The sequence below is a fragment of the Zootoca vivipara genome, chromosome 6 (genome assembly GCF_965207765.1).
Source record: "Zootoca vivipara chromosome 6, rZooViv2.hap1.1, whole genome shotgun sequence".
NCBI classification, from domain to species: Eukaryota; Metazoa; Chordata; class Lepidosauria; order Squamata; family Lacertidae; genus Zootoca; species Zootoca vivipara.
The window spans coordinates 80,680,095-80,703,510 of NC_142589.1; the positions used below are offsets into that span (position 1 = coordinate 80,680,095).

General features: G+C 49.0%; 2 protein-coding genes across 8 annotated transcripts in view; one reads left to right on the plus strand and one right to left on the minus strand.

Annotated features, from left to right (window-relative positions):
• The window catches only part of KLC3 (kinesin light chain 3), a 26,917-nt gene continuing 3,501 nt past the window's right edge, over window positions 1-23,416 (plus strand). For 2 of the 7 annotated variants that reach the window (XM_088672827.1, XM_088672824.1), the window contains exons 1-12: window positions 230-680; window positions 4,245-4,640; window positions 5,720-5,947; window positions 7,760-7,838; window positions 10,385-10,607; window positions 11,772-11,859; window positions 13,882-13,983; window positions 14,585-14,758; window positions 16,804-16,903; window positions 17,152-17,195; window positions 17,779-17,912; window positions 18,931-18,997. In XM_088672827.1, the coding sequence (XP_088528953.1) occupies window positions 4,341-4,640; window positions 5,720-5,947; window positions 7,760-7,838; window positions 10,385-10,607; window positions 11,772-11,859; window positions 13,882-13,983; window positions 14,585-14,758; window positions 16,804-16,903; window positions 17,152-17,195; window positions 17,779-17,912; window positions 18,931-18,997 (1,539 nt within the window). In that variant the 5' untranslated portion in view covers window positions 230-680; window positions 4,245-4,340. Of the gene's footprint in view, window positions 195-229; window positions 681-4,244; window positions 4,641-5,719; window positions 5,948-7,759; window positions 7,839-10,381; window positions 10,608-11,771; window positions 11,860-13,881; window positions 13,984-14,584; window positions 14,759-16,803; window positions 16,904-17,151; window positions 17,196-17,778; window positions 17,913-18,930; window positions 18,998-19,601; window positions 20,177-23,416 lie in introns of those variants that run through there. The other 5 variants (XM_088672825.1, XM_035117685.3, XM_088672823.1 and 2 more) reach the window with 5 other exon arrangements.
• ERCC2 (ERCC excision repair 2, TFIIH core complex helicase subunit) overlaps window positions 21,116-23,416 on the minus strand; it is a 23,760-nt gene continuing 21,459 nt past the window's right edge. The window contains exons 22-23 of the mRNA XM_035117681.3: window positions 23,199-23,342; window positions 21,116-21,423 (exon numbers count right to left, since the gene is read on the minus strand). Coding sequence (XP_034973572.1) covers window positions 21,331-21,423; window positions 23,199-23,342 — 237 coding nt within the window. The 3' untranslated portion in view covers window positions 21,116-21,330. The remainder of the gene's footprint in view (window positions 21,424-23,198; window positions 23,343-23,416) is intronic.

The window sequence follows — 23,416 nt, forward strand, 5'->3', positions numbered from 1 at the left end:
CCAGCCACCGCTCGCCGAGAGCTGGGCGCCAGCTGCAGCCCAGGACCGGCTGGCCCCGTCCGCCTGTACCGCAGCCCAGCAATGCTCTGCCTGTCTCGCACCGGGCGCCCCGAAGAAGAAGCAGAGGCGCTCGGGGGCTGGATGGGAGAGCCCCGGGGGCCGGGCGGAGGCGCTGCGCGAGGCGGAGCAGGCAGGTGAGCCTGCCCAGCGGGGCGGGGAGGAGCCGCCGGGGAGGCAGGGCGGGCCGGTTGGCGGGCGGCCGGGAGGGGCGAGGCCGAGCTGCTCCGGCGGGCAGGTGCGCGGATCGGGGCGCGCAGCTCGCGACGCGCCTCCCTTGCAAGCTCCTTGCCATCTCGTTTACCATCCTCGGCTCTTGCAACCGGCGCCTCGACATCCTGCAACTCTCCTTCCTCGCAGTCTCCGGCTCGGACGCCCCCCTCCCCACGAGAGCATGACCCGGGGTGCTCTTCTCTCGAGTGGGGCGCAGGTCTAGGCTCCCCGCCCCCCAAAAGCCAGCTTGCATTGGAGGCAGATCCAGGGAACAGGCAGCGTCGCCTTCCAGCTGCTCCACCCGCCTTGGGCTCCAACTGCGTGCGCTTTTCTTGCAGGAGGGGCAGAATAAAAGGGGGCTGGATTCTACCCCCCCCCCCAGTGCGTCCTTCTCCCTCCTTCTGAGCCAGGTAAGGAGAAAATAAAAGACCCTCTTTCTCCCCGCCTGACTTTTCTTCTGAATCTTGCTCCTCCTCCTCCCACTGTCGACGGTTTGTGGGTTTTAAAAAAACTAAAAACCTTTTTTGTTTGTTTGTTTTGTTTACGATGAAGTACCCGAGGCGCTGCAAGGAGATTTCATAAATAACAGGGGGAAAGTAGGCTGGGAAGCGCCTCCTGATCTGGCTGACTTGAGCGCCTCTCGTCAGAAGTCAGCGCCGTTTGTTCCTTGGAGCTAATTCCCAGGGAATTAGTTCCTTGGAGCTAATTCCCACCTTTATTTCTGCCATTTTAGCTTGTTTTAAACTGTTTCCTCTTTTTTAATGTTAGGGTTGTGGTTGTTGTAACCCAGCCCAGGGACCTTGTTGTAAAGGGGGGGGAAAATAAATTGGAATAAATAATAATAATAATTTTAAAAAATGTTGTTTTTGAAAGTATGCTGAGGTGGGCCTCGAACCTCTGGCTCAGAGCCAGCAATTTCTAGGAGGTCCTCGGATGTTTTGGACTACAGTTCCTGTCAGGTGCTGGCTGGAGCTGGTGGGAGTTGTAGTCTCAAATGTCAGAGGTGGAGGGTGCCAGGTTGGGGAAGGCTGTTGTAAGACTTGAGGTAATCATCCCTGTATTTCCATGCTATCCTCACTCCCTGGCTGGGGCAGACATATTGCTTGCAAACTGAGCCCATCCCATTGCACAAGCAATCCAGGAGGATGCTGGGTGTGTGTGTGGTGTTTCAAAGCGGGTTGATGAAAGCAGGTAGGAGTGGCTCACCCAGTCTTGGACCATGCACAGGCAAGGCTGTGCTGCACACAATCCATGCGCCAGATTCCGGCCTTCTCTTTGCGCATTGCAAGCCACCCTGCGTGCCTCCTTCTCGGGACTTGGAGCTGAGGGACCCCTGGCTCCCTGGGTGCAATGTGTGTATATCTCTGCAAAACTTCATGAAATTGACAGGCCCGGATGGGCTGCCATTCGTCGTTTGGCTTATTCAGGACTGAGGGTTAGGAGAGTCACTTTTTGTCCTGCTACAGGAAAGGTCCCCTGTTGGGTTGCCTAGAAAAGGTTCCGAGTCGCCCCAGGCGAGTGCGCATTCTAAACCGGAGAGGGCCTGGCTGCTTTTGGGCTTCCCAGGAACGCGAGGTTGGGTGCTCTCCAGAAACAGGACTCCAGCCTAGCGAGCCTTTGGTCCTACCCAACAGGCCTCTGCTTCTCCTTCTCAGAACAACACCTAGCAAATTGTTGGGGTTGAATCGACGTCACAGCTGCAAGCAGATTGCCTTTCCCAACCCTGAGTCCCCCAGGTGCTGTTGGACTACAACTCCCATCATCCTTGACTATTGCCATGCTAGATGGGAATGATGGGAGTTGTAGTCTAGCAACCTCTAGGTTGGGAAGGGAAAAGCTAGTGTAGCAGTTGGGGCAGAGTCGCAGAGCCTAGATCTGATGGAGTGGGGGGAGGGGTGTCTGCGGACTGGAGCTCTCCAAGTCTTCCAGTTAGTGTCTGGGCCCAATTTAAAGTCCTGGTGCTGACCTATGAAGCCTTACACAGCTCAGGACCTCAATACCTTAAGAACAGCCTCTCCTCATACAAACTGACCAGGGCCATGCAATAATCATCTGAGGCCCTTCCTGAGAGGTTCGGAGGGCGGCAACAGTAGAACGGGCCTTTTTGGTGGTGGCTCCCTGTCTGTGGAAGGCTCTCCCCAGAAAGGCTCGCCTGGAGCCTTCATTTCGTGTCTTCACACAGCAGGTGAAAACAGTCCTCTTTACCCAGGTCTTTTTAGCCATTAAATAATCTATGGCCTGTTAAAACTGGGGTGAGGGGCTATTATTACAATTATTTTATTACTGTGCTGCGTAAATTATGTTCTTAATGTTGTACACATTATGTCAGCCTTCCCCAACCAGGTTCGCTCCAATTGTTTTGGACTAAAACGCCCATCAGCCCAGGCGGCACAGTCTACGGTGCAATGAAATTTGGAGCGCTGTCTCTAGTTCTGGTTGCCTCATTTCAAAAAGGACATTAGACGGTCGGAAAAGGGCAGCCCAATTAGGGGACACTCCCCTATGAAGAACGGTTGCAACATTATGGACTGTTTAGTTTAGAGCAAAGGCGAGTAGGGAAGCAATATGATGGAAGCTTATAAAATAAGGCACAGCATAGAGAAATTACCTAGAGAAAAGTTATCCTCGCCCTCATGATGCTAGAACTCGTGGACAGCCAGTGAAGCTGACTGAAGATTCAGGATGGAGAAAAGAAAGTCCTCCTTCTTGCACAGCCTAGTTAAAGCTATGGAACTCCCTCCCACTGGAGGCAGGGATGGCCGCCAACTTGGATGGCTTTGAAGAAGGATTTGTCAAATTAACGGAGGAAGAGAGGGCTATCAATACCGTAGCTATTAGCCAGGATGACTCTGCTCTTCCCCCTACAGTTGGAGGCAGCAAAACTTCTGAAAACCAGAAGGAGAGTGCTCTTGTGTTCGAATCCTGCTTGCAGGTTTCCCATAATGGGCATCTGGTCGGCTACTTTGAGAAGAGGATGCTGGACCAGATGGTTCCCCCTTTGGCCTGATCCAGCAATCTCCTCTTATGTTCTGTTGCAGTCCAAAACATCTGGAAGATCTCTGGCTGGGAAAGGCTGCCCTGGGTCGATGATCTGGCGTGTTTTCTCGCCTTCTTACGCACTCACTTCGTGTTTTTTGCACGGAGGCAGAGAACTCTCTGCCAGCAAACGCGTCCCAGCTTGTTCTCGCGGGCGCGTCCGCTGGTGGGACCTGTTTTAGCGAGAGCCGAGGTGACGAAGGGAAGCTGCCGAGGCAAAACCTTCCCAAGTGGTGAGAAGGGAGCAGGCCACACCGTCTCCTGTGGGGGTCCTCCATACCTCGGATTAAGTTCAGCTTGCCAAATGCAGTTTATCTTCTGGCTGGCTGGTGAGATCACCAACCTGTTTGGGGTGTGGGGTTTACTTTGTGTTGCTGAATCTCAAACTTAGAGCAAACTTGCATCCAGCGCCACAAAATATTGCAGGTGTTAATTTTCCTCCCCTCGACATTTCTGAATTTAGGTTCTTTTAATAAAAAGCATGGCAAAAAATCTGACACCCACCCCCACACACCTGGGTTATAGCTTTAGAATTTAGAAGACTATTCTAGATTTTAGCACGTTTTATTTTGTAGCGCATGTTTTTTAACCAAAATCATATATTGATAATTTTTAGGTTGGTTTGCTTTTAGCATTCAATCTTCTAATAACGACAAACGTTTTATATTCTGTGCAAACTGTTTAAGGGATGATTTATGCACTATATAAATCCTGTCAAATAAAAATAATATAAGCGATGGATTCTGGCTTAGTGGATCCAGAGAAAAAAGAGAGCAGGCCCTGAAATAATAAAAATTTTATTACGCTGCCCACCTGGCTGGGTTTCTGAGTCTGCGCCGAGTGCTGAGCAGCCCTGACTGCTGGCATCGGAGGAGAAGCTACGTTCTCGAAAGCCACAACTCAGGCCTTGACCCCAGCACCTATTTTTCTTTTTCCAGAAGCTGAGCATCGCCCAGAGGGCAGAGACACCACCTTTGGGCCCCTCTTCCCCTCTCAACAAGCCCCCTCTCCTTCCCGGCTGACTTGACCCAGCCATGTCGGTCATGGTGGAGATTGGCGACAACCAATCAGAGAAGATGACCGCCGAGGACATCATTGTCCACACATGGCAGGTGATGAAAGGGCTGGAGGCTCTGCGCAGCGAAAACAAAAGCATCCATCACCGGCTGCAGGAGGCTTTGCTCAGAGACAGGCAGCTCCTGGACGAGAGAGAGGAGGCCGTGGAGGCAGATGCGGAGGCTGTGGACATGCAGGCGCTGGAGCTTCTGGAGGAGAAGCACGACCTCGTCTACAAGAGTCTGGAAGGGATTGAGCTGGGCATTGCGGAGGCTCAGGTACGCTCATTGGCTGGGCTGCTGTGATGTCACGGAATGTTCGTGAGAGTTCCAGCTTCGGAGGGTGGCAGCAGCGGCCGGATGCTCACAATTTCTGGGAAGGAATCAAAAACTGGGTTCAGCTGGGAGTTGGGAGAATCTGACACTAGAGGGGTTTTGTGTTTTAGGAATCTGTGGGGGCAAGGTACCCCCCCCAAAAAAAGTTGGGAAAGAGGTGCTGGAGAGGCAGCCTGGGGGTGGGGGGGGGTGATGCAGGGGGTGCTGGTCACCTCACCTGCAAAAGGATATCATAGAGTTGGGAAAGCTTCAGAAAAGGGCAACCAAAACAATCGAGGGGATGGAGAGACTGCAAAGGCTGCAGCTTTTGAGGGTTTTCAGTTTGGAGAAAAAGTGAGGAGGGGGCCATAGGATAGAAGATTATAAAGTTATGTGTGGCATGAGGAACACGGCTAGAGAAAAGTTTTTCTCTGTGTTGTAACAGGAGAGCTCATGGACATTGGATGTAGTTGAACGTTGGGAGGTTCAGGGCTGATAAAAGCAAGGACTTCTGCAAGCTGCTCATAGTTACCTACGGAACTCCCTCCCACAAGAGGCAGGGATGGCCACCAACTTGGATGGCTTTAGAAGATTATTAGGCAAATCCCAGCCATGAGGTCTGTCTCCTCTTTCCACTGCCAGAGGCAGCAATTATTCTGAATACCAGCTGCTTGTAACCGGAGGAGGGGATAACTGCTCTTGCGCCGGGTCCTCATTCTGTTTTTTCCACGGGGATCTGGTTGGCCGCTGTGAGAACAGGATGCTGGACTAGATGGGCCATTGACCTGATCCAGCAGCCAGGCTCTTCTGATATATTTATGGAACCTCCAGGTTCAGAGGCAGTCTATCTCGGTTCTATGGAGCATTTGACCACTGTGAGAAAAGGATACTGGGCTATTTGGCTTGATCCAGGCTCCTCTTAAGTTCTTAAACCAGGCAGGGGGAGTCGTTGTCGTGGTGGCAGCAGAAGTTTAGAGTTTGCAAAGAGTTCACCTACAAACCCAGTTTCCTTCCCCCCCACCCCGCCTTGCCTTGCCCCACAGATGATGGTAGCTCTATCCTCTCACATCGGGTCGCTGGAAGCAGAGAAGCAGAAGCTGCGGGCTCAGGTCAAGCGTCTCTGCCAGGAGAACCTCTGGCTGCGGGACGAGCTGGCACTCACCCAACTGCGCCTTCAGCATAGCGAGGAGTCAGTGGCGCAGTTGGAGGAGGAGAAGAAGCACCTCGAATTCCTCAACCAGCTCAGGCAATATGACCCGAGGGATGATCAGGTACGGACAGGGGGATGTGGTGGGCGTTCGATCCCCAAAACGAGTGGCGCGGGGACATCCGAAGCTGCCTTATACTGAATCTGTAATGCTGAACAGAGCTCTCTAAGCATGCACAAAGTGCCTTGTTTCTTACTCCCAGCAAATCTGAAACCTACCCAGGATTAGAGGGCGAGCCACGGAGGCAAGCGGCCTCTCGGCAGCCGTGAGCCCCAGCACCTTAGAAAACTAATCAGATCCCCTCGCTTATTCATTCCACCAGGCCTTGGAGCAGATCCTCAGACCCCACCCAAAAGAAGATGTTCAAAATGCTCGTCTTGGAAAGCTCCCCGAATCACATTTCCAATCTCCCTTGGTTTTCAGAAATGCAGTATTTTGAATATGCAGCTGCTGTATGCCTGAACTAGACCCCCTGGCCCATGGAGATGTAGTATTTATTTATTTATTTATGCATACTGTACATACATACATACCACTCTGGGCAGCTCCCAACACAATTAATAATAATAGTAATAAAAAAAGATAAAACACCAGACATTAAAAACTTCCCTAAACAAGGCTGTCTTCAGATGTCTTCTTAAAGTCAGATAGTTGTTTATTTCCTTGACATCTGGTGGGAGGGCGTTCCACAGGGCGGGCGCTACTACCAAGAAGGCCCTCTGCCTGGTTCCCTGCAACCTCACTTCTCGCAGCGAGGGAACCGCCAGAAGGCCCTCAGAGCTGGACCTCAGTGTCTGAGCTGAATGATGGGGGTGGAGACACACCTTCAGGTATGCTGGGCCGAGGCCGTTTAGAGCTTTAAAGGTTAGCACCAACACTTTGAATTTTGCTCGGAAACGTACTGGGAGCCAATGTAGGTCTTTCAGGACCGGTGTTATGGGGTCTCGGCGGCCACTCCCAGTCAGCTGCCCAGCTGCCACATTCTGGATTGGTTGTAGTTTCCGGATCACCTTCAAAGGTAGCCCGACATAGAGCACATTGCAGTAGTCCAAGCAGGAGATAACCAGAGCATGCACCACCCTGGAGAGACAGTCTGCGGGCAGGGAGAGTCTCAGCCTGCGTACCAGATGGTAGGCAGCTGCCCTGGACACAGAATGGACTCCCAGGCTGCACACCTGGTCCTTCAGGGACACAGTTATCCCATTCAGGACCAGGGAGTCCTCCACACCTGCCCACATCTGTCACTCAATGTTGGCCACACTGATGGGCAGCAATGGCTCTGCAGAACCTCAGGAAGGAGTCTTTCCCAGCCCTACCTGGAGATGCCTTCAGGGATTGAACCCGGGACCTTCTGCGTGTGAGGCACTAAGCTATGCCCCTTCCCCAAAGCTTCCCTTGGTACCCTCTCTCTAAAGCTTCATTTATGGGCAAGGGTCTGTCTGGGGTTTCTCTTTCCTGAAGAAGAGCCTGTGTGCTCATGCTGCAAGTTTGCAGCACAGATGCATTTTTGCAAGGTCGGGAAACATTCTGCCCGTGTGAGTCAAAGTCTTGCTCCATAAGGCCTAGAAACATGATTCTTTTGAATGCAATGTGTGCTTGGAACTTAGCATGTGATGGATTTGTGCAGCCAGTTGTAATTGTCGTCTGGATACTTTCATCGCTCTCATTTCTTAATAACCGCCCGCCAGTAGAACAGTACTTTGCATGACATGAGTGTTTCTGCACAATCTGTCTATCTAGTAAAATGCCATTATGGTACTATAAATCTTCCCTGCATTTCTTGGTGAACACAGCAAACTCTCCCACCTGCTTTGACTTTCCAACTTGTACTTTCTAAGCCAGGATATGTGGGCCTTGCCTTTACTCTTTTTGCAGGCAGAGAAGGACGATTCGGAGCAGAGGAAGGACAGCCTGTCTTCGCTCTTCCCCAACGATGACGATGAGCAGAGGCAGGGTGCGTACATGGGCCAATGATGTGTGTTAACCTGTGCATCTCTTTTGAGGCTTAACCCCAACTTGCAATGAAACCGAGGCCCGTCCAGAGGTTCAGGGGGACCTCAGTTCTGGCTGCAGGTTAACTTTCTGTTTCCAGTTGCAGCTCTCCTTTGGGGGGGGGGCGGGACTACAGTGGTACCTTGGTTCTCAAACGCCTTGGTATTCCAACAACTTGGACCCAAACACTGCAAACCAGGAAGTAGGTGTTCTGGTTTGCGAACGTTTTTCAGAAGCCGAATGTTCTCCGATTTGAGGTTACGCTTCCAATTTGAGTGCCACACTTGTTTTAAATGTTACGCTGAGGTCTGTCTGTTTTTGCTATTTATTTTGCGTTTTTGTTTTTGCGGCTCTTTTTGTTTTGTTTTTGTGACTGCGAGGAACCCAGTTCAGCTACTGATTGATTGATTGTGTGATTGCAGTACATTGTTTATTGCTTTTATTTTATGGATCAATGGTCTCGTTAGATCAGGCTTCCTCAACCTCGGCCCTCCAGATGTTTTGAGACTACAGTTCCCATCATCCCTGACCACTGGTCCTGCTAGCTACAGTAGGGATCATGGGAGTTGTAGGCCAAAAACATCGGGAGGGCCGAGTTTGAGGAAGCCTGTGTTGTTGTTGTTTAGTCGTTTAGTCGTGTCCGACTCTTCGTGACCCCATGGACCATAGCACGCCAGGCACTCCTGTCTTCCACTGCCTCCCGCAGTTTGGTCAAACTCATGTTCGTAGCTTCGAGAACACTGTCCAACCATCTCGTCCTCTGTCATCCCCTTCTCCTAGTGCCCTCAATCTTTCCCAACATCAGGGTCTTTTCCAAGGATTCTTCTCTTCTCATGAGGTGGCCAAAGTATTGGAGCCTCAGCTTCACGATCTGTCCTTCCAGTGAGCCCTCAGGGCTGATTTCCTTAAGAATGGATAGGTTTGATCTTCTTGCAGTCCATGGGACTCTCAAGAGTCTCCTCCAGCACCATAATTCAAAAGCATCAATTCTTCGGCGATCAGCCTTCTTTATGGTCCAGCTCTCACTTCCATAAGCCTGTGTTAGATAGTAAAATTCATGTTAAATTGCTCTTTTAGGGGTTGTTTTTAAAAGTCTGGAACAGATTAATCCATTTTGCATTGCTTTCTATGGGAAAGCACGCCTTGGATCTGGAACGGACGTCCGGATCAGATTACGTTTCAGTGTACAGTCATGCTGGTTGGAGCGGATGGGAGTCATAGTCCAAGGGAGTTGTAGTTGAGGGGAGGCCGCCTTGGAGAGACTTACTGTGGCCTGAGTTTCAGAGGAAGGGCTTCATTGAATGCAGGCAGCGTGCATGGAAGGTGATGGGTGTTTCACCTTATGCACCTGTTGGGGCAATGCTGAGGTTAACAAGGGAACAATGAGAGAAAGAGGATGGAGGCATTTTGATCCCACTATGCTGAGTGAGAAACAGTGAATGGAAATGAATAAATATTTGACTAAAGTATCTAAGCATGCCTACTTCTCCAACTGCTCAAAAACCCAGCGGGAAAAGGGTTCCTTTTTATGATCTGGGGAAGTCTTTCTTCATGCAGTGCAGAGTTAAACTGTGGAACTCCCTGCCACAGGAGGCAGTGGTGGCCACCAACTTAGATGGTTTTAAGAGAAAGTGAGACAAATTCATGGAGGAGGAGAGGGCTGCCGATGGCTACTAGCTACGCTTTGTCTCCAAAGTTGGTTGCAGCAATGATTCTGAATCCCAGTCGATGGAAACTACAGGAGGGGAGAATTGCTCTTGTGCTTGGATCCTGCTTGCTGGTTTCCCGCAGGCACCTAGTTGGCCACTGTGAAGACAGGATGCTGGACTAGATGGGCCCTTGGCCTGATCCAGCAGCCTCTTCTTGGGTTCTTTCTTATTTTCCTTCCCTGGTGTGGTGACCCTGAAGTCAGATATAGAATGTCTTGGGAAAGTGGAATTAAGTGATTGGTTAGTAACCTAAAACCCCCACTGGTCTTCTTTCTGGTAGCTAGACAGGCAGGTCAGTTTTCAGCTGGGTTACATGGGGCTGTGATTAACCTTCACCCCACCCCAGTGAAGGCCGCATTCTAACCCAGTGGTTCCCAAAGTGGGTGGTAGCTCCCGGTTGTGGGGAGCAGTGGGGTGACTTGGGGGGCAGCACTAATAGGCAAAGGGAGGGCGGGAGGGCGCTTGGAGGTGCAAACAAGTATCCAGACTTTGAAAAGCTGGCATCCCAGGATCAAATCAATCAGTTTTGTTGAACTAATTAAACTCAATAGTTTCAATTGGGTTTTGAACAAACGTGCCATTAATTATTTCCGTTTATAATTTTATTGTGTTATTATCTTCCTTAGTGGGTTGTGCAATCTGCTAGTCTGAATAATGCCGAGTTTCTGGAACTGAGGGGACAATGGCTCTCAAAAGTTTGGGAAGCACTGTTCTAATCCTCTGACATTTCGGATGGGTTCTGGGTTCAGGAAGCTTCTCCTGCAATGGGCCCGACTTACCTGTCTCTCGTCTGCAGCAGGAGGGAGCCCAAGCGCAGCCGCTTCAGCCGCTCAGCAAGGGGGCTACGAGATCCCGGCGCGGCTGCGGACCCTCCACAACCTGGTGATCCAGTACGCCTCCCAGGGGCGCTACGAAGTGGCCGTCCCCCTCTGCAAACAGGCGCTGGAAGACCTAGAGAAGAGCTCTGGTCACAGCCACCCGGACGTGGCCACCATGCTGAACATCTTAGCCTTGGTCTATAGGTAGGATGGCTGGCAGGGTGGGGTGGGGTGGCAGGGGGTGTTGTTGTGTGGGAAAGGGTCCTGGGCTGCTGAGAAGAGCCGTGGAAAGAGAAGACTTAGGGCTGTGATTCCTGCATTGCAGGGGGTTGGGCTAGATGGCCCTTGGGTGTTCCTGCCAACACCCCAAGTCTATAAGCATCCTCTGTAGGAGCCTGAGGTTGCACCCTTTAAAGATGTCCTGCATTCAGAGGCCATGTTTGGCCGAGCCCTGCTGGCCGGCTCCTTCTCGGGACTTCTGCAGGTGTGGCTAAGGCAGTGATGCTTTTCGCATTACATATATCTATATCTATATATCTATATCTATATCTATATCTATATCTATATCATCATCTATATCATCATCTATATCTATATCATCATCTATATCATCATCTATATCATTAAATTTTCTATTTTACAATTTAAAGTACTCATTTATACATCCTTAAGGTGTCAATGACTTCCCTTCCTCTCTTTCCACCTGGGATGAACAAAGACATTGGATTCTTATCTCATTATGCATGATCAAGCTTTCTTTAGTGCCTCAGCCCTTGCTTTTCCCCCGCAGGACCAATTGCAGTCATCATTTCTGTATTTTAGAATTTCTGTTTTGTTGGAAGCCGCCCAGAGTGGCTGGGGGAACCCGGCCAGATGGGCGGGGTATAAATAATATATTATTATTATTATTATTATTATTATTATTATTATTATTATTATTATTATTATCAGCAGTCGTTAACAGCCATCTACAGGTTTACCACTCCCATCAGCCCATCACCCATTCCCACCCACACCCACCCTCTGTATATACATAAGGCTCTGACTTCTGTTTCAAGTGTATCTGAAGAAGTGTGCATGCACACGAAAGCTCATACCAAAATAAAAACTTAGTTGGTCTTTAAGGTTGGTCTTTTATTCTCTTTCCACAGTTCATGTTACATATCATAAATCCCTGCATATTTTACAAAAGCTATACCATTCAGTACTTCCCATTATTTTCATGAATCAAAGCTTATTTACACTGTTGAATTTATCTCAATGCTGCCAGCGTTTTCAGCTATACGCTGTTATTTCCCATATACTCAATAAACATTTTCTAATTCTCTATTACTTTTTCCATGCCGACTTCTTCCTCTTCCACCGCAGGGACCAGAACAAGTACAAGGAGGCCACAGAGCTGCTGAACGATGCCCTCGATATCCGGGAGCAGACTCTGGGTGTGGAGCACCCCGCCGTGAGTGTCCGTCCAGGGCTGGGGGGAGGGTGACGCTGCCTGGATCCTGTTAAGGCTTCTCTCCCTTGTGTCTTTTCCACTGGGAGTATTTGGATTGTGGGAGGATGTGGGGGTGGGTGGGGGGAGATATCATTTTCCATGGGATGGGCAGGTCTCTCTCTTAGTAAAAACACAGCTCTTCTGGACACCCTTGGAAGTTTTGAAGAGTCCCAAAGATGCGGTGTTTAAAAGGTGCTAGGCCTTTGAGGGGCAGGGTGAGGAGAGCTTGGCCGAGTCCCCTCCCCAAATGGTGCAGTTAGTGCCAGATGCTGCAGCACAATTGCTGACAGCATTGAGGACTTGTCTGCATGGAAGTTCTGCGCTCAGAGGTCTGCTCAGAGGCTGCCGATTTGCTACCTGCCCAAGTTCAGGGTGTTGCTATTAGTATATCTGAAGGCAGCCCTGTTTAGGGAAGCTTTTAATGTTTGATGGATTACTGTATTTTGGTGTTTTGTTGGAAGCTGCCCAGAGTGGCTTGGAAAGCCCAGCCAGATGGGCGGGGTATAAATATATTATTATTATTACTATTACTATTACTACCTGTTGCTTTTATTTTGTGGTTTTATATTTTGATTTTATTCTCTGAACCATGCTGATGCCTCCGGTATATATAGGGCAGTATATAAATTCAGGTAGGCACGCGGGTGGCGCTGTGGGTTAAACCACAGAGCCTAGGGCTTGCCAATCAGAAGGTCTGCGGTTCGAATCCCCACAATGGGGTGAGCTCCTGTTGCTCGGTCTCTGCTCCTGCCAACCTAGCAGTTCAAAAGCACGTCAAAGTGCAAGTAGATAAATAGGTACTGCTCCGGCGGGAAGGTAAATGGTGTTTCCATGTGCTGTTCTGGTTCGCCAGAAGCAGCTTAGTCATGCTGGCCACATGACTTGGATGCTGTTTGCGGACAAACTCCAGCTCCCTTGTCCTATAGAGCGAGATGAGTGTGCAACCCCAGAGTCGTCCGCGACTGGACCTAATGGTCAGTGGTCCCTTTATCCTTTACCTATATAAATTCAATAAATAATAATAAAATAATAAAGCCTTGAGCGACTTGGGATCAGTTATCCTGTGAAATCACCTTACCCCAACTCGATCGGCAAAACAGGTAGTGCTACAGTTGCCACATAATCCCCGTTCCGCGTTTGTAAGACCTTTGTGTGGCAGCATCTAAACGCTGGAACTCCCTGCCTATTGACACCTGGCAGTTTGCCTTTGCTGAACTCTTTTTGCCACCTGCTGAAAACATTCTTGCTTAGACAAGAGTTTTAGAAAACTGATGTGAGTTTTAATCTGTTGTTACTGTTTCTAAAGTTTTAAATCATTGTTAACTTATCTTATTGAAAATGTTGTTTAATTATTTCTATTGTGAACTGCTTGGAGGCTCTTTCCTTTTCGCAATAAACATAAAATTACTGAATAACCCTCTATCTGGAACCTGAAGCATGGTCACTGCCAGAGGGGGAAACTATGAAATAAACAAACCTTTTCACTTTTTACCCACAAAAACTGAAAGGCAGGTAAAAATGTTAGAATACATCCAATTGGCCAAAGAATGGAATTGAACAAAGAATGGAAAGCATTTAAAGAATATTTGAAAAATTATTATGATAGCAAAAATCTCCCGGCAGACCTTGAATGCTTCTTGTAACATATAGATGATAAATAACAGATTTCTTTGGGGGGGGGGCGAGGAACCAGAAAAACAAATAATAAGATACTGTGTATGTATAAAATAACAAAATGAGATACAGTACAATGAGAATAATCAGAAGTTTATTTTTTTTTTAATTTAATCCATCCTTTATCTTTTATTTTCTTCTTTTCTCTCTCTTTTTCTTTTCTTCTTTTCTACGTAAAGTGTGTGCATGTAATTTGTAGAAAATGTAACATGGTGTATTGTTGTATAAAATTGTGTTGAATGTTTAATAGTTTTTTTAAAAAAGAAACAAAAAAAGAAATAAACAAACCTTTCCTCCTGTTTCTGACAGGTGGCCGCAACTCTTAATAACTTGGCCGTGCTCTATGGCAAGAGGGGGAAATACACGGAAGCCGAGCCGCTCTGCAAGAGAGCCTTAGAGATCCGAGAGAAGGTACAGGCTTTACCGGAGGCCCCAAGAAAAACTGTATTCAACCTGTCTTAAGGACTAGAAACTTAACTTCGCTTAAAAAAAAAACCAGACAGACAGACAAGGTTCCAGTTATGCTGATCTCAGCACTGAGCGCCAGACTCTGACCCAGAATTGTTGAATACACAAAGCCGTCTTTCAAAGTCTCATTTTAACAGTAGGATGGTCTGACAATATAGATGGTGAAATCAACCTTTTTCTGGTCTCTGCAATTAAAGGGGGAGGGGATGCACTGCACCAATCTGCATTTTTTAAAAGAAAAGCACACAAACTCGCATTTCTTTTCTCCCCAAACTTGCTTTTTTAAAAAGCTGAGAATGAATGCATTTATATCTCACCATTCCCCCCCCCCGAGGAGCTCTCGATGGCATATGCCTGCTTCCCCTCCTCCTTAATTTAATCCCCACCGCAACAGCCCTGCAAGGTAGGCCAGGCAGAGAGAGGCAGTGACTGTCCCCTGAGGTCACACCCAGTGGGAGGATCTGAACCCTGGTCTCTCCCAGGTCCTAATGCTAGAATCTCTTACCCACCACGCCACCCCCACCCCCACCCCTCTTGTTTTTAGGTGTTGGGCACTGATCACCCAGATGTGGCCAAGCAGCTGAACAACCTGGCCCTCCTGTGCCAGAACCAAGGGAAGTTTGAGGAGGTGGAGCAGTACTACCAGAGGGCTCTCTGCATCTACCAGACCCGGCTGGGGCCGGACGACCCAAACGTGGCCAAGACTAAGAACAACCTGGTAAATGATGGGGAGATGTTTTGTGCGTGTGTGTGTCAACCAGAGGAAGTTTAGTTTTCAGGACATAAGAAGAGCATGGCCACTTGAGGTCCATCTAGTCCAGCATCCTGTTCTCGCAGTGGCCAAATAACCCTAAGAACCTAGGAAACGAGATAGACTGCCTCTGGACCTGGAGGCTCCATAACAGGGGTCAGCATAATTTTTCAGCAGGGGGCCGGTCCACTGTCCCTCAGACCTTGTGGGGGAGCTGGACTATGCCCCACAAATAACCCAGAGATGTATTTTAAATAAAAGGGCACATTCTAGTCATGTAAAAACACCAGGCAGGCCCCACAAATAACCCAGAGATGCATTTTAAGTAAAAGGACACATTCTACTCATGTAAAAACACGCTGATTCCCGGGCCAGATTTAGAAGGCGATTGGGCTGGATCCGGCCCCCGGGCCTTAGTTTGCCTACCCATGCTCTATAAGAATCAAAGAATTGGCATTCAGAAGTATTGCTGCCTCCAAATGCAGAGCCACAGCATGGTCATTGTGGCTAGTAGCCATCAATAGACCTTTCCTCCATGAGTTTATTGTTGACTTTCTCAATAATCAAAAGGTCCCAAAATGATTTACAAGAATAAAATACAGTAGAAAAGAAGTACACAGAAATCCAAGTAAAAGCACCCTATGATTGGTGCAGCCCAAACGATGACAAGGTTGTTGCCAGGCAGGCTTCCCAGATGGGCAGGCATTTCACAGGTAGGATTTACTATAGAAGATGACTTTGGAGCTATTCAGCAACTTGTGGATTCCTTTTGACTCCCTCGGTGCTGGTGTTTAATTTAGAAATGGGTAATAATGATTCATTATGTGAGCTGTTTTTAATGTATAACAATCACGATGAGATGTTCTTGTGCACAAACAACACACATTTCAATATTTGCAGCATTTGCACAACAGCCATTTAAAAGCTTTATCTTTTATTTATTTTTGCAATGGCTTTCCTGCCTCGGCGCAGCTCGGGAACAAGCCATCGATTGCAAAGATCAGCCGTAATATATATGCATGCAATATGACTGCAGAAGAATAGAAAAATAAGGAATCTGATTCCTCCGGGGAAAACCCGCAAGCAGGATTTCCTAGGTTATAAAGGTTAGGCTGCTCTTGGAGATGAAAAAACGCTTGGCTGGAGGTTCCAGCTGTCAGTGAAAAATTAAAACCAGCTAAAATTCAACCTAGGTTATCAAAGTGCAAAGTGCAACTTAGACCTACAGGAGAATAGCCCCTGTAGAAAGGGTTTCGTTGCCAGTACATAAAATTAAAATGATGTAAAAGCTAGTTAATTGTTTTTTCATTTTTCTTTTTCTAATTTTGTGTGTGTACCTTTTAGGTTTACACATTTCACTGATTTTACAATCATTTTGACATTTCAAAACTCTACTTCCTTCCCCCTCTTTCTGCGGTTCCTTAAATTTATTTTTAATACCTTCTGCGTATCCAAACTAACTTAATTTGCTCATTTATTCATCTTCTTGAAGTATAAACTCTTATGAAACGGCAGGTTATTACAATAATCCTGCCAATTTTTCTTATCTGTTTACAATTTATCTGTAAATATTCAATAAACCATTTCCGTTATTTTATAAAAAAGTTTGTTATTTTGATTTCTTATTCTTCCGGTGAATTCTGCCATTTCTGCATATTTCATAAGTTTTTGTATCCATTCTTCCTTTGCTGGAACTTCTGCTTCTTTCCATTTTGGGGGAAGTAACTTTCTTGCCGCTGTAGTCGCATACATGAATCAATCTCTATACGTATAATTTGGGTAGTTCTGTCCCTATACTGTAATGCCCAAAGGGTTTTTACAAACCTTATTTTAAACATCCTTTTCATTTCATTATATATCATTTCCCAGTAAGCCTTAACCTTACTAGAAGACCACTACATATGATAAAAAGAACCTTCTTTCTAGTTAATTGTTTTTTCAGTAGGGAAACAGGTGACGCCATCGGGCACAGTGCCACCCAGCTAAAGCTGCCTTCCTCTCTTCTCGCCCAGGCATCGTCTTACCTGAAGCAGGGCAAGTACCAGCAGGCGGAGGAGCTCTACAAGGAAATTCTGTCCACACATGACCAGGATTTGGGCGTCAGCAGAGGCGGTGAGCAGCCGGCTTGCAGTCGCGTTTCTCTGCAGCAGAGTCTGGAAAGGGAGGTTTGGGGAAGGGTGACGTAGTGGCAGGCTGTGCATCTTATTTTAAGGTTACCAGATTTTTGTCAATCAACTTCCTTCTAAATAGATGGATTTTGTCAGGGGACTGATTTGCAAATCCGGGGACTGTCCCTGGGAAATGGGGATGTCTGGCAACCTAATCTTAGTCTCTCCATCCTTTTCCCCTGCATCTTTCAGATGAGAGCAGAACGGGACCCGGAAGAGGCGCTCTGTATAGCCAGGTTTGTGTTGGGGCTGCTTTGGGGAGCTTTCCACCCCCCTCGCTTCTCTGTTTTTAGGTCTTGACCCCACCTCCCCATCCCAGTCTGCAGAAAGGTTGTGTTACCTTTTGCACTTGCAGCAGGATTTAACTGTGGCTCCTGCATTTCAGGGGGTTGGACTAGAGTGACGATCCTTTGGGTCCCTTCCAACTCTACAATTCTGTAGAGGGATGCAGGTAGCACTGTGGTCTAAACCACAAAGCCTCTTGGGCTTGCCGATCAGGACCCCTGTGACGGAGTGAGCTCCCGTTGCTCGGTCCCAGCTCCTGCCAGCCTAGCAGTTTGAAAGCACACCAGTGTGAGTAGATAAATAGGTACCGCTGCGGTGGGAAGGTAAACGGCGTTTTCGTGCGCTCTGGTTTCCATCGCAGTGTCCCGTTGCGCCAGAAGCGGTTTAGTCCTGCTGGCCACATGACCCGGAAAGCTGTCTGTGGACGAACGCCGGCTCCCTCGGCCTCAAAGAAAGATGAGCGCTGCAACCCCAGAGTAACTGTCAGGGGTCCTTTACCTTTTTACAATTTTGTGATTCCTCCCTTTTTGCCAGGACTCCCTTGGGAATCTGAGACGCAGCAGCTCCTTTTCCCGCTTCCGCGAGTCCCTCAAGCGAGGCAGCGAGAAACTCGTCTCCAAACTCAAAGGGGAAGGCGGACGGCGACCCATTGCAGCCTCGGCCCCAGGGTGAGTCTGGGTCACCCTGGAACCTGGAGGCAGGAATGTTTGCCTCCAAGCTAGCAATTTGCACACAAACACTGTTCTCGCGAGGAACGACTGAGGGAGTTGGGGGTGTTTAGCCTGGAGAAGAGAAGGCGGAGAGGGCGAGATGATAGCCATCTTCAAATATCTGAAGGGCTGATGGAGCAAGCTTGTTTTCTCCTGCTCTGGAGGGCAGGAACCGAAACAATGGCCTCAAGTTACAAGAAAGGATATTCTGACTAAATATTAGGAAGAACTTTCTGAGGGTAAGAACTCTTGACAGTAGAAGAGACTTACTGGGAAGGTGGTTCCCTCTTCCCGACTTTGGAGGTTTTTAAACAGAGGTTGGGTGGCCATCTGTTTCAGATGCTTTCGTTGAGATTCCTGCATTGTTGCAGAGGGCTGGAATAGATGACCCTTGGGGGTCCCTTCCAACTCCATGATTCCATGATTCGCTGGGGGTTGGACAGCCATCAGTCAGGGATTCTTGAGCTGTGAGGTAGCATTAGATTACGGGGCGGGGGGGGGGGAGAGCACTGCTTCCAACTTTCCGATTCTATGATTCTTTAAAAAGCCAATAATAATAATAATAATAATAATAATAATAATAATAATAATAATAATAATAATAATAATAAACTCCCCAGCCACTCTGGGCAGTTCCCAACAGAATATTAAAAACGCGATAAAACATCAAACATTAAAAGCAGGGCTGTCTTGAGTCAGATAATTGTTTATTTCCTTGACATCTGACTGGAAGGCATTCCACAGGGCGGGCACCACTACTGAAAAGGCCCACTTCTCGCAGGGAGGGAACCGTCAGAAGGCCCTCGGTGCTGGACCTCAGTGTCCAGGCTGAACGATGGGGGTGTGGAGACGCTCCTTCAGTGATACTGGGCCTTTGAGGCTGTTTAGGGCTTTCAAGGTCAGCACCGACACTTTGAATTGTGCTCAGAAACCAAGGTACATCAAAACTTGACAGGTGCTTTGTCTTTTTGGACAGGATGAAAAGGGCCACTTCCCTGAACGTCTTGCACGTGGGCGAGAGAGCAGTTGCCGCATCCCCGACGGTGAGTCTGTGGCAGGCGGGAGGAGGGGCAAGGTGCCAGAGCTGCATGGCAAGGCTGGGGGGACAGAGCCCAGGAAGTCCTGGGGGTCAGTCTCCTTTGTGGCTGACGGACAGGGCCCCAGGCAGCCCAGCTAGCAAAGGCTGCGCAGAGCCACTCCCCTCCCTGGCATGCGCCTTCCTGGTGTTGCTGGCATGCCAGCTCCCATCATCAGCCAGTGCTGCTCCTCAGTCAGTTTGGAGGATGCTGGCTTAGAGCCCCTTAGAAGTGCAACTGTGTAACTCATTGCCGCAGGAGGCCCAACTTTGGTGTGAGATAAATACATGGCTACTAGCCACGGTGGCTGGGCTCTATGGTCAAAGGCCTCAAGCTTCTGAATGCCAGTTACTGGATACCACAGCAGGGGTGAGCTGCTCTCGCACTCGGGTCCTGCTTGCGGGTTTTCCGAGATGGGCACCTGGTTGGCCACTGTGAGGACAGGAATCTGGGCTCTTATGTTTATGCTCTTTTAGGCAGAGCCTCAAAGGAAGGGGTTGCAGCCAAAGCAATGAGGACTAGAAACTTGGCTTTTGCTGCAGCGCTGTAGCCTTGTCTGTTTGTTTTGCAGCAGCCCAGCAGGACCCTGACCGGTGCCCGGACGCTGAGCTCCAGCTCCCAGGACCTCATGCAAAGCAGTTCCACTTAGGCCTGGCCTGGCCCCTCCTTCCTCTATCTATGCTTCCCTCGCTGCCTTTAGGCTGGGCCGAAGCTTGAGCCTCTCTCTCCTCCCCTCAGCCAGCCTTCAGCTGAGCTTGTGGGGCTGCCGGAACCAGGGAGGGGGGGTGCCACTTTCCTGCACCAAGAGGAGACCCCCACCACCACCCCACAGCTGGAACGTCTCTGGAGCCGGCTGTTCCCTGGGGCCTCTGAGGCGTCTTCCCTGGACAAACAGGCTATTTCTCAGGACCTTTGAGGGGGGTAGAGGGTTGCCCTTCCCAAAGCAGCTGGACAGGAGGGTCTCTGCCCCTCCCCTGCTGCTGCCTTAACTCTTTGCATACGACCAGGTAAAGTTGCACTCCTCTCACCCCCACCCCAGTGGGGAAAAAATCGCTGCTATTTCCCTCCAGCCAAAGTCACAATATTTATTGTATTTATGCAACAGGAAGCATACCCCCCTGCCCCAAATAAATGGTTGTAAATGGATACTGGGCCAGTGACTGCTGAATGTTGCCTGCTTCGTTATTTTAGTGGGGTGGGGGTGGGGAAACTCCCCATTAGGGGCTGCGTACTGGTGTAGTGGTTAAGAACGGCAGACTCGTAATCTGGGGAACCGGGTTCGATTCCCCGCTCCTCCACATGCAGCTGCTGAGTGACCTTGGGCTAGTCACACTTCTCTGAAGTCTCTCAGCCTCACTCACCTCACAGAGTGTTTGTTGTGGGGGAGGAAGGGAAAGGAGATTGTTAGCCGCTTTGAGACTCCTTTGGGTAGTGACAAAGCGGGATATCAAATCCAAACTCCTCCTCTTCTTCTGTGTACTGGTGGGGCTCAGCAAGGTAGCCGTTGTGCAATCCTAGCATCAACAGACCTCTAGTGTCCAGGCCAAGGGAAATGATGTGTGACCTGGAGAAAGTGGAGAGGAGTTTCCCGCCTTCTCTAACGCTGGAACCCGTGAGCGTCAGATGAAGGCGAACGTTGCAAGGTTCAGGATAAAGAACTTCATGCAGTGCATGGTTAAACTGGGGAACTCCTTGCCACAGGACATAGGTATGGCTATCACCTTGCATGGCTTTAAAAGAGGGCTGGGCAAATTCATGGAGGAGGAGATGGCTTTTGAGGCCATGGCTGGAAACTGCAGGAGGGGAGAAGGTGGTTATTGTGCTTGAATCCTGCTTGCGGGTTTCATGGGTTGGCTGGAGTAGATGGGCCATTGGCGTGATCCAGCAGGCCTCTCATGTTCTGACGACGTTATTGCGCTGGCTTGCCGAGACCTTCCCAAAGGATGACGGCTGAAAAGCCGGAACGGTCTCTGACAGGGCCAACTTCTACGCAGGAAAGATGTAGTGCTTTTCAGATCCAGCCAACACACATCGCTTCTCGATTTCATGGTAGGAAAGCAAAGCAGAATGAACAACACTCAGCACTTTAAAAAAACCAAAATAAACAAACCTATTTTATTGCAAACTGAGTCCAAAATCTGGAACTGGCAAGCAGAGTCTTTTTGGGTGTGTGTGTGGGGGGGGTATGAAATCCGTGTGAGTTTAGCCCCTCTGATTTCATCTCCGCCGGTGGGTCAGGCTGAGGCAGGAGCTTCGGGGAGACCCCCATTTGTGCTTTCTGCTTCCCCTTCCTGCTTGCCTCACACCTGGTGGGCAATTTCCTGCACCTTGCGTAGCGTCTCCTCCGACTGCAGCTGCTCGAAGGTGAGGAGAGACAGACCCAGCTGGTCCTCCTGGCGAAAGAGAGAACGGGATCTGTGGTCAGGAGTAGAAAGGGCTTGTCCTCATACCCGCCACCCCCTCCTCCAATCCTAAGGTCTGGTGGGCTATTGGTTATGGGCAGTGGGCAACCGAGGAACTCCCTGCTACTGGGGCCTTTGACTCAGGGTGGGGAAAGCCTAGGTGCCTCCGGAAGCTGCTCCCGTCACCCCTGGGCATTGCCCATCCTGGCAGATGGAGTCCATCAACAACACTAGGAAGGGCCACGGGTTCTCGGCCCACGGTGCAACCACGATTTGTGGAGGCTGCTGGGCAGGAACCACGATGGTGGGGGTGGGGAAGTCCCTTAGTAATGGGTGAGCCTGCAGATGCATGTCAGTTTACAGGCGCCACTTAATACCCCTTCTGCGTTTGTGAGAACTTGGGTCTTTTATAGTGTGACAGGCATTTACACTTTGGAACTCCCTGCCAATGGACATCAGGCAAGCACCTTCACTGCTCTGTTTTCGGTGCCTTCTAAAAAATTTTTTTCTTTAAGCAACCGGACAGCCTTGTCTAGAAATTGGGTGCCAGTTCTAATCTGGTTTTAGTCCATCGTGGCTTTAATTTTTTTGACTGTCTTAATTGTTAATTTTTCTTACTAATAATTTGTCTTTTTGTAAACCTCTTTGACCTCCTCCTTTTTTTTTTTTTTACAACCAAGCGGTATATAAATTTTATGAAAGAAATTTAATAGTTCCACATCCCTTGGACCCTCCGACCCTGACAGAACCAGAAGTGAACTGCAAACTAGCTACCATCATTTATTAAATGTATTGGTAAATGACGAGATGAGTGCCGCACCCCAAAGTCAAATTTGACTGGACCAGGCGTCCTTTATCTTTGCACTTTAAATGTATTAGTTGCTCTTTTTTCATCACGGCTACTCAAAGGAACTTAAACTATTTTAAGCAAAAAAACGAATACATACAGTGGAACATTAAAAATAAAAATCTAATAGAGTGGTACCTCGCAAGACACATGCCTCGCACAACGAAAAACTCGCAAGACGAAAGGGGTTCGTGATTTTTTGGGTGACTCGCAAGACAAATGTTTCTATGGCTGTGCTTTGCAAGACAATTTTTTCGCAATCCCCCCCCAATGCATTCCTATGGGAAACCTCGCTTCGCAAGACGAAATTTTCGCAATACGAAACGACTCGCGGAATGAATTAATTTAGTCTTGCGAGGCACCACTGTACCAATTTTTAAGAGTCAGATTCAAACATCCCACCTATGGGAAAAAAAGGTCACAGGTAATTAAAAAGTGAAGAGAAAGCCTAATGAAAAAGGGATGTTTTTGCCAGGCTTCTGAAGATGAGGCCATAGGCCTGATCCAGGCTCTTTTCATGTCCTTATGGAACCTCCAGATCCAGAGGCAGTCTATCTACATTTCTAGATAGGGGCATTCAGTCGCTGTGAGAAGAGGATGCTGAAATAGATGGGCCATTAGCCAATGTTCTTAGAAGCGGCTGCATACATCCTGGGGCTCCCAACAGGCCAGCCCTATGATCCACTATTAAGGGATCCCAGCTGAAAACCAGGAACCCTGAACTGAGCCACTTTTGGGGGGGGGGGCTGTGGATAGCTCTGATAAGATGCACCCAGCAGTGGCATAGCGTGGGTTGCCTGTACCTGGGGCAAGGCAAGTATTGCTCTCCCTAACCTGTGGACCATTGGCACTCCCCACGTCCCTTCCTCCAGTCCAGTTAAAAGACGGGCAACCCGGACCCTCCTCTCCCGCCACTCACCTTGCGGAACGGCTGGGCCATTTGCCGCAAGAAGAACTTGGACACCTGCACGGCCTCGTCCACCGTCAAGTTGAGGTTGGCGTCAGTGATGTGCTCCTGGATCCAGCGGGGCAGCTTGCCCCGCTTGTCCGCCCGGGCAAAGCGCTGCCGAGAGTCGTGGGGCGTGTTATCTGGGGAGAATGGGTGCCTGCCATTGCCCACCAGCCCCCCTCCCCCTC